This window comes from Caretta caretta, chromosome 7 (genome assembly GCF_965140235.1).
Source record: "Caretta caretta isolate rCarCar2 chromosome 7, rCarCar1.hap1, whole genome shotgun sequence".
Taxonomy (NCBI): Eukaryota; Metazoa; Chordata; order Testudines; family Cheloniidae; genus Caretta; species Caretta caretta.
Window position 1 is genome coordinate 59873296 of NC_134212.1, and position 13889 is coordinate 59887184.

Consider the following 13889-nt stretch of genomic DNA (forward strand, 5'->3'; position numbering starts at 1 on the left):
GTGGATCGTGACCGCATTTTAATGGGGTCACCAGGGCTGCCTTAAGACTTGCTGGGCCTGGAGCCAAAGCCCAAGCCCAAGCCCAAGCCCAAAGGCTTCAGCCCTAGGCGGCAGGGCTCAGCTCACAGGCCCCCTGCCTGGGGCTGAAGCCCTTGGGCTTCGGCTTTGGCTCCCTGGCCTGTGGAGGTGGGGCTTTGGTTTGCCTCCCCCGCCTCAGGGTGGTGGGGTTTGGGTGGGCTCAGGCTTCAGTCCTCCCTCCTGAGGTCCAGTAGTAATTTTGTTGTCAGAAGGGGGTCATGGTGCAATAAAGTTTGAGAACCTTTGGTCTAAGACTTCAGCAGTTTTAGAAATGGCTAATAAAGAACACCTCATTCAAGTTAGCTATTATCCTGCAACTGGTTGTTCATTAATTCATTTTCAGATAACATGGACACAAGTGCGGAGAAAAAAAATCACATAACATTGCTAACACTCTGAAACACCACCATGAGGCCCTGCAGGAATTTAATTACAATCATTTATCCAAACGAGCTCTAGAACTATTATTTTAGAGACTGATCCAAAGCCCAAGTCAATGGAACAACTCCCACTGACTTCAGAGGCTTTGGATTAAGTTCTTATAACCTTTGGTAAAAAAAACAAAAAAACAAAAAACAAAAAACTGTTGAAATCGTGAAGGAACTGCAAGTTTAGACTCTGACCCTTTATCAGGATCCTCAAGTGTGAAACCTGACACAGGATCAGCGCCTTAAGCAATCCAAAGCACAAGTTAATTTTTTTCAGTCACCTTGTTATACTTTTGTCGTTTTACAGAGTCTAGTTTTCTGTTTATATCTTTGCTACTGACAGCTTGAGGAGTAAGTTGCTCTATAATTGTATTGATCTGTTTCAAAGATGTCATACAGGACCTGAAAAATACAAAGATGTTCATTTAGTACTCAGTTGTAATAATGAGAAGAGTAAGTACATGACATTTTCAACTCAGAGTTTAAATCTAAAAATTATAGCCAAGATTTTAACAAACAAAAGGCTAAAGTTGGATTTCTAAATAAGTATGCTGATTTTCTTGGCCTTTGAATTTTACAAAGGCTAGTTTTTAAAATGAATCAAGCATTTGTAAAAATGTTTTTATGATTTTTTAAAAATGTTAAACAGTTCTGTTCAAATACAAACAACGCACTGCAGTATTTGGAACTCAATAATTACAACTCTGCTAATGAACAACTACCAGGAAGTAGAGCCCTGCAGTGGGATTGGGATCCCACGGGTCCTGCAGGACCTGCTGACATAACAGGAGTGGGATTAGAGAATAGTCCCGTGCAGGGCACTACCAGGAAGTGAAACTGGGCAATCTACTTTTATTATCCAAGGTAAGAGAAGTGCAAGAAATAAGTATAAGCGGTGAAAGAGTTGGGTTTCTTTTTTAAATCTGTTTTAATAATCTATAGTTAGAAAATACATTGGTATGGCATTTATTTTAAATCTTATTTTAACCTTAGTGTCTCTTTAATTTAACAGATAAAATTATTTTTGTATTGTGCTGTAAAATAATTTTAAGAAGGTACAGTAGTACTGAACCTTTCATGCCTAGGCCACTATATTTATTCAAATTCTTATATATAACCTGCCACTGCCTCACGTAAAGCCTAGGTGGATAGTAACCAAAAAGTGTCACCATTTAATGACTGTTGCATGATCTCTTAAAATTGGCGGGGAGGGGGGAAACGGGAGGGGACGGGCTGGACTGTCTCATCAATAGAAATGATGGCACAAAGAGCCTACTGTACTGATTAGCTACAGATAAGAGGTAAAACTAACGTTTTTTGAATATAAGATACTGAGTTCTTCTTTTCTCCATTGTGTACAACATCAATACATGTGATGTCACATTGGACCAACTGCAGCATGTGATAATACATTATCATTCAAACTAATAATCAGAAATGCAAAGGAAAGCATACCAGCCCAAACAAATAATGGTGGAGAGAGTGGATTTTTAAATATACATTAAAGAAGCAAGCTTCTCTCTCTACCTATCCCTATTTTCACACTTTTCTATAACTTGCTGAATGACTAGTCTGCCAGCTAGCTCATTTATATAACAATGCAAGACCGAGTGATATTTTTAGATGCTAATATTAGGCCAAACAGAAATCAAACCATTAGACGCTGATGCAACAAACAGAGGTCTCTTTGGAATGTAACCAGAAATTACATGAACAAATGTGCAAACAGAGATGAAGAACAAGTCTCACACTGTTCGAGGCCCTATTAGCTAAATAGCAAGGGGCCAGAAGAGCTTCGAGGACATAAAAAGAAAAGGAGTACTTGTGGCACCTTAGAGACTAACAAATTTATTTGAGCATAAGCTTTCGTGAGCTACAGCATTAATGCATCCGATGAAGTGAGCTGTAGCTCACAAAAGCTTATGCTCAAATAAACTGGTTAGTCTCTTAGCCCTGGTCTACACTAGGACTTTAGGTCGAATTTAGCAGCGTTAAATCGATTTAAACCTGCACCCGTCCACACAATGAAGCCCTTTATTTCGACTTAAAGGGCTCTTAAAATCGATTTCCTTACTCCACCCCTGACAAGTGGATTAGCGCTTAAATCGACGTTGCCGGCTCGAATTTGGGGTACTGTGGACACAATTCGATGGTATTGGCCTCCGGGAGCTATCCCAGAGTGCTCCATTCTGACCGCTCTGGACAGCGCTCTCAACTCAGATGCACTGGCCAGGTAGACAGGAAAAGAACCGCGAACTTTTGAATCTCATTTCCTGTTTGGCCAGCGTGGCAAGCTGCAGGTGACCATGCAGAGCTCATCAGCAGAGGTGACCATGATGGAGTCTCAGAATCGCAAAAGAGCTCCAGCATGGACTGAACGGGAGGTACGGGATCTGATCGCTGTTTGGGGAGAGGAATCCGTGCTATCAGAACTCCGTTCCAGTTTTCGAAATGCCAAAACCTTTCTGAAAATCTCCCAGGGCATGAAGGACAGAGGCCATAACAGGGACCCGAAGCAGTGCCGCGTGAAACTGAAGGAGCTGAGGCAAGCCTACCAGAAAACCAGAGAGGCGAACAGCCGCTCTGGGTCAGAGCCCCAAACATGCCGCTTCTATGATGAGCTGCATGCCATTTTAGGGGGTTCAGCCACCACTACCCCAGCCGTGTTGTTTGACTCCTTCAATGGAGATGGAGGCAATACAGAAGTAGGTTTTGGGGACGAAGAAGATGATGATGAGGAGGTTGTAGATAGCTCACAGCAAGCAAGCGGAGAAACCGGTTTTCCCGACAGCCAGGAACTGTTTCTCACCCTAGACCTGGAGCCAGTACCCCCCGAACCCACCCAAGGCTGCCTCCTGGACTCAGCAGGCGGAGAAGGGACCTCTGGTGAGTGTACCTTTTAAAATGCTATACATGGTTTAAAAGCAAGCATGTGAAAGGATTACTTTGCCCTGGCATTTGCGGTTCTGCCTTTGCAAAAGGTTTCTGGGGAGGGCAGCCTTATTTCGTCCTTCATGGTAGGACACTTTACCACTCCAGGCCAGCAACACGTACTGGGGAATCACTGTAGAACAAAGCATTGCAGTGTATGTTTGCTGGCATTCAACCAAAATCACGCGGTGGGAGGAGGCAAAATGCGACCTTGTAACGAAAGCACATGTGCTATGTATGTAATGTTAACAGCAAGGTTTACCCTGAAAGAGTGTAGCCACTGTTTTATAAAATGTGTCTTTTTAAATACCGCTGTCCCTTTTTTTTTCTCCACCAGCTGCATGTGTTTCAATGATCACAGGATCTTCTCCTTCCCAGAGGCTAGTGAAGCTTAGAAAGAAAAAAAAACGCACTCGCGATGAAATGTTCTCCGAGCTCATGCTGTCCTCCCACACTGACAGAGCACAGACGAATGCGTGGAGGCAAATAATGTCAGAGTGCAGGAAAGCACAAAATGACCGGGAGGAGAGGTGGAGGGCTGAAGAGAGTAAGTGGCGGGCTGAAGACAGGGCTGAAGCTCAAAGGTGGCGGCAGCGTGATGAGAGGAGGCAGGATTCAATGCTGAGGCTGCTGCAGGACCAAACCAGTATGCTCCAGTGTATGGTTGAGCTGCAGCAAAGGCAGCTGGAGCACAGACTGCCACTGCAGCCCCTCTGTAACCAACCGCCCTCCTCCCCAAGTTCCATAGCCTCCACACCCAGACGCCCAAGAACGCGGTGGGGAGGCCTCCGGCCAACCAGCCACTCCCCCACAGAGGATTGCCCAAAAAAAAGAAGGCTGTCATTCAATAAATTTTAAAGTTGTAAACTTTTAAAGTGCTGTGCTTAAAGTGCTGTGTGGCATTTTCCTTCCCTCCTCCACCACCCCTCCTGGGATACCTTGGTAGTCATCCCCCTATTTGTGTGATGAATGAATAACGAATGCATGACTGTGAAGCAGCAATGACTTTATTGGCTCTGCAAGCAATGATTAAAGGGAGGAGGGGAGGGTGGTTAGCTTACAGGGAAGTAGAGTGAACCAAGGGGTGGGGGGGTTCATCAAGGAGAAACAAACAGAACTTTCACACCGTAGCCTGGCCAGTCATAAAACTGTTTTTCAAAGCTTCTCTGATGCGTACCGCGCCCTCCTGTGCTCTTCTAACCGCCCTGGTGTCTGGCTGCGCGTAACCAGCAGCCAGGCGATTTGCCTCAACCTCCCACCCCGCCATAAACGTCTCCCCCTTACTCTCACAGATATTGTGGAGCACACAGCAAGCAGTAATAACAGTGGGAATATTGGTTTCGCTGAGGTCTAAGCGAGTCAATAAACTGCGCCAGCGCGCCTTTAAACGTCCAAATGCACATTCTACCACCATTCTGCACTTGCTCAGCCTGTAGTTGAACAGCTCCTGACCACTGTCCAGGCTGCCTGTGTACGGCTTCATGAGCCATGGCATTAAGGGGTAGGCTGGGTCCCCAAGGATACATATAGGCATTTCAACATCCCCAACAGTTATTTTCTGGTCTGGGAATAAAGTCCCTTCCTGCAGCTTTTGAAACAGACCAGAGTTCCTGAAGATGCGAGCATCATGCACCTTTCCCGGCCATCCCACGTTGATGTTGGTGAAACGTCCCTTGTGATCCACCAGAGCTTGCAGCACTATCGAAAAGTACCCCTTGCGGTTTATGTACTCGGCGGCTTGGTGCTCTGGTGCCAAGATAGGGATATGGGTTCCATCTATAGCCCCACCACAGTTAGGGAATCCCATTGCAGCAAAGCCATCCACTATGACCTGCACATTTCCCAGGGTCACTACCCTTGATATCAGCAGATCTTTGATTGCGTGGGCTACTTGCATCACAGCAGCCCCCACAGTAGATTTGCCCACTCCAAATTGATTCCCAACTGACCGGTAGCTGTCTGGCGTTGCAAGCTTCCACAGGGCTATCGCCACTCGCTTCTCAACTGTGAGGGCTGCTCTCATCTTGGTATTCATGCGCTTCAGGACAGGGGAAAGCAAGTCACAAAGTTCCATGAAAGTGCCCTTACGCATGCGAAAGTTTCGTAGCCACTGGGAATCGTCCCAGACCTGCAACACTATGCGGTCCCACCAGTCTGTGCTTGTTTCCCGAGCCCAGAATCGGCGTTCCACAGCATGAACCTGCCCCATTAGCACCATGATGCATGCATTGTCAGGGCCCATGCTTTCAGAGAAATCTGTGTCCATGTCCTGATCACTCACGGGACCGCGCTGACGTCGCCTCCTCGCCCGGTATCGCGTTGCCATGTTCTGGTGCTGCATATACTGCTGAATAATGCGTGTGGTGGTTAATGTGCTCCTAATTGCCAAAGTGAGCTGAGCGGGCTCCATGCTTGCCGTGGTATGGCGTCCGCACAGAAAAAAGGCGCGGAACGATTGTCTGCCGTTGCTCTGACGGAGGGAGGGGCGACTGACGACACGGCTTACAGGGTTGGCTTCAGGAAGCTAAAATCAACAAAGGGGGTGCCTGTACATCAAGGAGTATTTCAGGCAGGACTGCACGGAGGGTTCCAATAAGAAATGGTGCACCTAAGTTATCGTTGTTATTGGAACAAGGAGGTTAGCCTGGCCTCTGATTGATACATGGCTAGATTTACCTCGCTGCACCTTCTCTGTGAGTGACTGCAGTGTGACCTAGAGGAATGAGTCCCCTAGACAGGGGAGGAGGCAAATGAGTACAAAACAAATCTGGTCTATTTCTTGTTTTGACCCACTCCATCTATCTTTTACATCTTTGGCTGGCAGCAGACGGTGCAGAAGGACTGCATGCCATCCACATCTCATGGCTGCTCGGCAGAAGATGGTACAGTACGCCTGCTAGCCATCCCCATCTCTTGCCTGCCTGGCAGAAGATGGTGCAATACGACTGCTAGCAATCCTCATCTCTTGCCTGCCTGGCAGAAGATGGTACAGTACGACTGCTAGCAGTCCGTATCGCCTGCCTGCTCACCATAAGACGGTTCAATAGGACTGACTGCAGGACTAAAGAGAATGACCTGGTCAAGTCACTCCAAATTTAGTCCCTGCGCCCATGTCTGCCCAGGCGCTCCCAGCCGACGCGGCCAGGAGCACCTCGGACACGATGAGGACGACTACCAATCGTATTGCACCGTCTGCTGCCAGAAGGCAAGGGGTTGCTGCTACTGTGCAGCAAAGCCGTACCGCGTCTGCCAGCACCCAGGAGACATAGGGTGACGGTTACCTGAGCGGGCTCCATGCTTGCTGTGGTATGGCGTCTGCACAGGTAACTCAGGAAAAAAGGCGCGAAATGATTGTCTGCCCTTGCTTTCACGGAGGGAGGGAGGGAACGGGGGCCTGACGACACGTACCCAGAACCACCCGCGACAATGTTTTAGCCCCATCAGAGCGCTCCATTGTGACTGCTCTGGACAGCACTCTCAGATGCCCGATTGTTTGCCATTGCTCTGACGCTGGGAGGGGCGCTTACAGGGTTGGCTTCAGGGAGCTAAAATCAACAAAGGGGGTGGCTTTACATCAAGGAGTATTTCAGGCAGGACTTCACAGAGGGTTCCAATAAGAAATGGTGCACCTAAGTTATTGTCCTTATTGGAGCAAGGAGGTTAGCCTGGCCTCTGATTGATACATGGCTAGATTTACCTCGCTGCACCTTGACTGCAGTGTGATCTAGAAGAATGAGTCCCCTAGACAGGGGAGGGGGGGGAAGCAAATGAGTACAAAACAAATCTGGTCTATTTCTTGTTTTGACCCACTCCATCTATCTTTTACATCTTTGGCTGGCAGCAGACGGACTGCATGCCATCCACATCTCATGACTGCTCGGCAGAAGATGGTACAGCACGACTGCTAGCAGTCCGTATCGCCTGCCCGCTCACCATAAGACGGTTCAATAGGACTGACTGCAGGACTAAAGAGAATGACCTGGTCAAGTCACTCCAAATTTAGTCCCTGTGCCCATGTCTGCCCAGGCGCTCCTGATCGACCTCACAGAGGCGACCAGGAGCACCTCAGACATGACGATGACGGCTACCAGTCGTACTGTACCGTCTGCTGCCACAAGGCAAGGGGTTGCTGCTACTGTGTAGCAATGCCGTACCGCGTCTGCCAGCACCCAGGAGACATAGGGTGACGGTTACCTGAGCGGGCTCCATGCTTGCCATGGTATGGCGTCTGCACAGGTAACTCAGGAAAAAAGGCGCGAAATGATTGTCTGCCCTTGCTTTCACGGGGGGAGGGAGGGAACGGGAGGCTGACGATATGTACCCAGAACCACCCGCGACAATGTTTTAGCCCCATCAGGCATTGGGATCTCAACCCAGAATTCCAATGGGCAGCGGAGACTGCGGGAACTGTGGGATAGCTACCCACAGTGCAACGCTCCGGAAGTCGACGCTTGCCTCGGTACTGTGGAAGCGCTCCGCCGAGTTAATGCACTTAATGCACTTAGAGCATTTTCTGTGGGGACACACACACTCGAATTTATAAAACCGATTTCTAAAAAACCGACTTCTATAAATTCGACCTTATTCCGTAGTGTAGACATACCCTAAGGTGCCACAAGTACTCCTTTTCTTTTTGCGAATACAGACTAACATGGCTGCTACTCTGAAACCTGTCATTATTTGAGGACATACACACTGGATAAATTCACATTTACTCTTGCAAAGTGGTCTCTGTTGAATGAAATAAGTGCTACAATGTGTTTTTAAAGGAGAATCATAATTCGCCGTTGCCATCCACAGTATGTGCAGCAAATGCATTGTGCAAAGCCATGCTTTTTCCACCTTTTTAACATTTTCTGTTATTAATTAGGTTTGGGGTGGAACGTACTAGTGAAAACATCTTCATGGATGTCTCCTCCCACTAAATATGCCTCTCTTATGTCCACCCTTATGTGGGGGTCCTGTATTGGCCTCTGGCACATTTGCAAGTTCTAATGGTAGAATAAATATATCATCCTGATGCCTAGCTTTGCATCTCAAAAGCACTACGTAAATGTAAAATAGTCACAACCCCTGTGACTGTGAGATGTTCATCTGTAAAATGAGGATAATGGCTAAACACAGCAATAGTCTTTCCTATTCTCAAAACCAACACATCTTCAACCACATCTCCCTTCCCCTTCAGCTCCAAAATCATCAAGAAAGCAGTTAAAAATCATTACTTTGAAGTCATCTCCTCCAAACCCATCCCCACTCCCCTCTTACTTATTATTTTGGGGAAGTTATACATTATAGTTATATGTGTTACGTTATTCAGAGGTCAGACTAGATGATCACAACGATCCCTTTTGACCTTGGAACATATCACCCTAATCTAAAGGAGTACCTGTGGCACCTTAGAGACTAACCAATTTATTTGAGCATAAGCTTTCGTGAGCTACAGCTCATTTCATCGGATGCATAAAGTGGAAAATGAGGATTTTTTATACACACAGACCATGAAAAAATGGGTGTTGATCACTTGAAAAGGTTTTCTCTCCCCCCACCCCACTCTCCTGCTGGTAATAGCTTATCTAAAGTGATCACTCTCCTTACAATGTGTATGATAATCAAGGTGGGCCATTTCCAGCACAAATCCCAGGGTTTAACAAGAACGTCTGAGGAACAGTGGGGGGAGGGGAGAGGGGTAGGAAAAAACAAGGGGACATAGGTTACCTTGCATAATGACTTAGCCATTCCCAGTCTCTATTCAAGCCTCACTGCATTTTCCACTTTATGCATCCGATGAAGTGAGCTGTAGCTCATGAAAGCTTATGCTCAAATAAATTGGTTAGTCTCTAAGGTGCCACGAGTACTCCTTTTCTTTTTGCGAATACAGACTAACACGGCTGCTGAAACCTACCCTAATCTAGATTCCACCCTCCGCTGCTCCACTGAGTTATGATCTATTCCTCACCAGGTCTCAGGGCTTTTACTCCTTCCTCACCATCCCTGACCTCTCTGCTGTTTCTAAACACTTTAGATCACCCCTTCCCTTCTCATGTTGTCCTTCTATTGATTTTGTGACTGTCCTTTCCCCTAGTTCTTCTCCTCCTTTTTTGGCCATTCCTTCAGGGTCTCCTTACACATCTTCCTGCTTCCCTCTCCCATTTCTAGAGTCCTACAGAACTATATAACCTTGGCCACTTCCTCTTCTCCTTCTACACCTTTCTCTTTGTGTGATCTCATCTGATCACATAGCTTCAACTACTGTAGCTCTGACATCAATGCTGACAACACAAACATCTGCCTCTTACTCCTGACTTGTCTGAAGCCATCCGGTCACTCACTTCATCCTCTTTCTTTGACATCTCCTCCTGGGCATCTTTTCTATCACTTTTGACTTAAAAAAGTAACATGGTCACAACTGAACTTTGTCTTTTTTCCAAAACTCTATCCACTCCCTCTTCTGTTACTGTTGAACACACCATCATCCACTCTATAACTGAGGTCTGTAACCCACATCATCTTTGACTCTTTCCTATCCATAGCCCCATACATCTACTAGGCCATCTCCAAATCTTGCTGCTGCTGCTTCCTTTGTAACATCACTTAAATCCCCCCTTTTTCTCTGTCTACACAACTAGAACTCTCCTTTACGCCCTTATCACCTCCCATTTTGGTCACAAGAGCCTCATCCTATCGGACCTCCCTGACATCTGCATCACCCCCGTCTAGTCCATGCAAAAATGCAGCTACTAAGATTATCCTTGGGTTCTGTCATTCTAATCCTGTTATCTCACTATCTGAATCTTTCACTCACTCCCTTCCACCACCACACCAAGTTTAACACTTATTTTTTGACTCTCCAGGACTCTGACCAACTCTATCCCCTTGCTTACATGCATCTCTTTTCTCATTGTCCCTGTCCCATCCAGTCTGCCAATGATACCAGACTTCATGTCCCATTTGCTTACTTTGTCCACAACCATCTCCACACTGTCTTGCAAGCAGCTTCATACACATAAAACACTCTTTGTTAACTAGTCTGAAAAGACTACTCACCTTCCCTCATTTAAATCACTGTTAAAGACCATTTCTTCTGTGACACACACATGCAACTAAGAAAAAATAGTGGCTCACAAATTGAATGAGTCATCAATGTGATACAACTGAAAAAAGGCTAACATTCTGGGGTGTTATGGGAGACGGTTACTGTCCTGCTCTACTCAGCATTAGTGAGGCTTCAGCTGGAGTACTGTGTCCAGTTTTGGGCACCACCACACTTTAAGGAACGTGAACAAATTGGAGAGAGTCTTGAGGAGAGCAATAAAAATGATAAAAGGTTTGAAAAAACGTGACCTATGAGGAATGAGTAAAAAAAGTGGGCATGTTTAGTCATGAGAAAAGAAGACGGGGGGGGGGCGGGGGGGGCGGGAAGACACGACCCGATAGTCTTCAAATATGTTAAGGACTGTTATAAAGACAATGATCAATGGTTCTCCAGGTCCACTGAAGGTAGAACATGAAGTAACGGGCTTAATCTGCAGCAAGGGAGATTATGGTTAGACATTGGGAAAAATTTTCCAACTATGAGGAAAGTTAAGCACTAGAATAGGCTTCCAAGGGAGGTTGTGGAATCCCCATCACTGGAGTTTTTAAGAACAGTTTAAGCAAACACCTGTCAGGGATGGTGTTGGTATACTAGGTCCTGCGGCACAGAGGGCTGGACTAGATGACCTCACAAATTCCTTGCAGCCCTACATTTCTATGATTATATGAAAAGTTTATTCCCCATGCTGTGCACCAGCCTTGAAAGAGTAAATGCATTATCGTATTGATTTTGCCCCACTCTTCCTGTGTCAACCCCCCCATGTACCCACTACCACCTTTTGCTCCATCACTGAAAGATTAAGGCCTAATTTCAGACAACTCTTATTTATCCTCTTAACTTCATGTGTGAGTAGATTCACTGATGTCAAAAGGATTAGTCAGGTGCATAAAGTTTTCTAAGTTCTTTGAGAGCTGTCTTATACATATTGTGATGCACTGTAAAAAAACAATTCTTGGGCACTGTAAAATAACAATAATGCAAAAAACAGAGAAACTAAAGAATGAAGAGGTTGAATGAGATGCCCAAGATCACGTAGCAACTCAGTGGTTGCGTTGGACACTGTGAAGCAGAGCTAGGATTAAAGTTCAGGAGTTCATGTCTCATAGGCTATGTCTACACTACAGACCTTACAGTGGCACAGCTGTACTGCTGTAGCTGCGCCACTGTAAGGTCTCCTGTGTAGCCTCTCTATGCTGACGGGAAAGATCTCTCCTGCCAGTATAATTAAACCATCTCCAAAGACTGGCAGTAACAATGTCGGTGGGAGAGCATCTCCTGCTGACACAGTGCTGTCTACTATGGTGCTTTTGTCGGTGAAACTTATATTGGTCAGGGTTAGTATTTTTCCCCCCCACACTCCTGACCGACAAAAGATTTACAGACAAAAGTGCTACTGTATAAAAAACCTTAGTCCCATTCCTCTAGACCTTACTGTCTACATGCCAACTTTAGCTTTCGGTTTTTATAGGGCGGATTTCCTGAATATTGTTACAAGAGCTTGGGACAAGATACTTTGTTCTGTGATCCACCAGTTATGGGATCATAGGAAGCACATTACATGGTGCTATTTTTACCGGGTCACTTCTCCAGGCATAACTCCACTTAGATTTACAATACACCTTGCAATATATTGCGTGGGATAATTCTGCACTGGCTGGTCAGAAGAGGGATAAGATGACTTGGTGGGAGGCCGTATGGGCTAGTGGACAATCAGGTAAACCTTGGTTCTATTCCCTTACTCTGCCACTGATTAGCTAGATAACCTCAGGTAAGTCATTTAACACATACCTGTATGTGCTTCACGTTCTCCACCTGTATAATGGTAATAAGGATTCAACTAATCAACTGTTTTGAGATGTGATGGTGAAGTGAGTGATACATAATCATTTCCATCTCTTACTTCTATGATTCAACTAACTTTTATTACTAGGTACCACATGAGTTTAAAAGTAGTAAGAGACTGCACACAAACTTACCTTAAATCGTCCAGCACCGATTGGTATTCTGCCTCTGCACTGGCTAATTTCGTGGCCCTGTTCGCGTCACTGATCGCATTGTCTACCTGCTGGAGGACTCCTTGCTCCAGCACATCCTGGTCGTACACGTCGACCCCCAGACCTTTCAGCTCCGCAACCTGGGCACTGGGCGCCACGGACGGGATCTGCTGCCTGTCAATGCGTAACAGCGGCTGTCCCGTGCGGGGGGGCTCCCGCGCGGGAAGCCCGGAGGAGCCGCAGGGGCCATTCTCGGAGGCCGGAGCTCCAGGGCTGCCCCCCAGGTCGCCGTCGCACGGGCCCGTCCCCTGGGCAGTCCCCGCTTCCCCCGCGCTGCTCGGACCCGGATCGCTCGCAGCGGCCCCAGGGCCCCGCTCGTGGGACCCGCCCGGCGGGCGGCCTGTCTCCGTGGGCATCCTCGGCGCGAGCAGGGCCCGGGCGGGCGGGCGGAGCGATGGGCCCGGGCGGGCCGGGCTCTCGCAGGCAGGGCGCCAAGCCAGCCCACGCTGGGGAGCCGCGCCGCAGCGACAGGGCGACCCCGGAAGGCGGAGGCAGCCGAGCCCGGGGTGTCCGCCCCGCCCCCAGCTCCGCCGGCCCCGAGCGCCGAGACTCAACTCAGCGCGAGGAACTCGCCGCGACCCGGACGGCACGCTGCGCAGGTAGCGCATGCGTAGAAACAACCGTTCCCATGCACGCACCCGGCGCATAGAGAGCGCGCCGGTCCGCCACGACCTCGTGCTCCCCCCTCCCACTCGCCTGAGCAGGAGACAAGAGCGCATGCGCTGCCTTCCTTGGGCTCTCCTGGAGAGAGGGGTAGGGCTGCGCATGCGTCTTCTCCTGGCTGACTGCATTTGTGCTGGAAATGGCCCAACTTGATTATCATACACATTGTAAGGAGAGTGGTCACTTTAGATAAGCTATTACCAGCAGGAGAGTGGGGTGGGAGGAGGTATTGTTTCATGCTTTGTGTGTATATAAAAAGATCTTCTACAGTTTCCACAGTATGCAGCCACTGAAGTGAGCTGTAGCTCACGAAAGCTCATGCTCAAATAAATTGGTTAGTCTCTAAGGTGCCACAAGTACTCCTGTTCTTTTTGCGAATACAGACTAACACGGCTGTTACTCTGAAACTTAGGAGGATGATGTCCCTCATGGGCACGTTTAAGCTCTGGGCGTCTGCTCCTTCCTCCAGCCCCAGCGGGTACCCCAGCATGTACAGCTGGGCGGAAGGTGGATTTTCCGTCCCCTCCAAAAATGAGCTGCAGGGCAGTGGAAATGTTTTGTTTCCATTTCAGTCCTATAAAGCCGTTTTACATATAAACATATTTAAATAAACACCTCGTATTGCTCCTTTTTGGGGCCGCC

The 13889-nt window shown here is 47.5% G+C and overlaps 1 protein-coding gene across 2 annotated transcripts in view; it reads right to left on the minus strand.

Moving 5' to 3' along the window:
* ERCC6 (ERCC excision repair 6, chromatin remodeling factor) overlaps positions 1-13366 on the minus strand; it is an 83629-nt gene extending 70263 nt beyond the window's left edge. Inside the window, exons 1-2 of one of the 2 annotated variants that reach the window (XM_048857140.2) lie at positions 12507-13366; positions 788-908 (exon numbers count right to left, since the gene is read on the minus strand). In XM_048857140.2, coding sequence (XP_048713097.2) covers positions 788-908; positions 12507-13351 — 966 coding nt within the window. In that variant the 5' untranslated portion in view covers positions 13352-13366. The remainder of the gene's footprint in view (positions 1-787; positions 909-12506) is intronic. The other variant, XM_075130737.1, reaches the window with a different exon arrangement.
* Between the last annotated feature and the right edge of the window lie 523 nt (positions 13367-13889).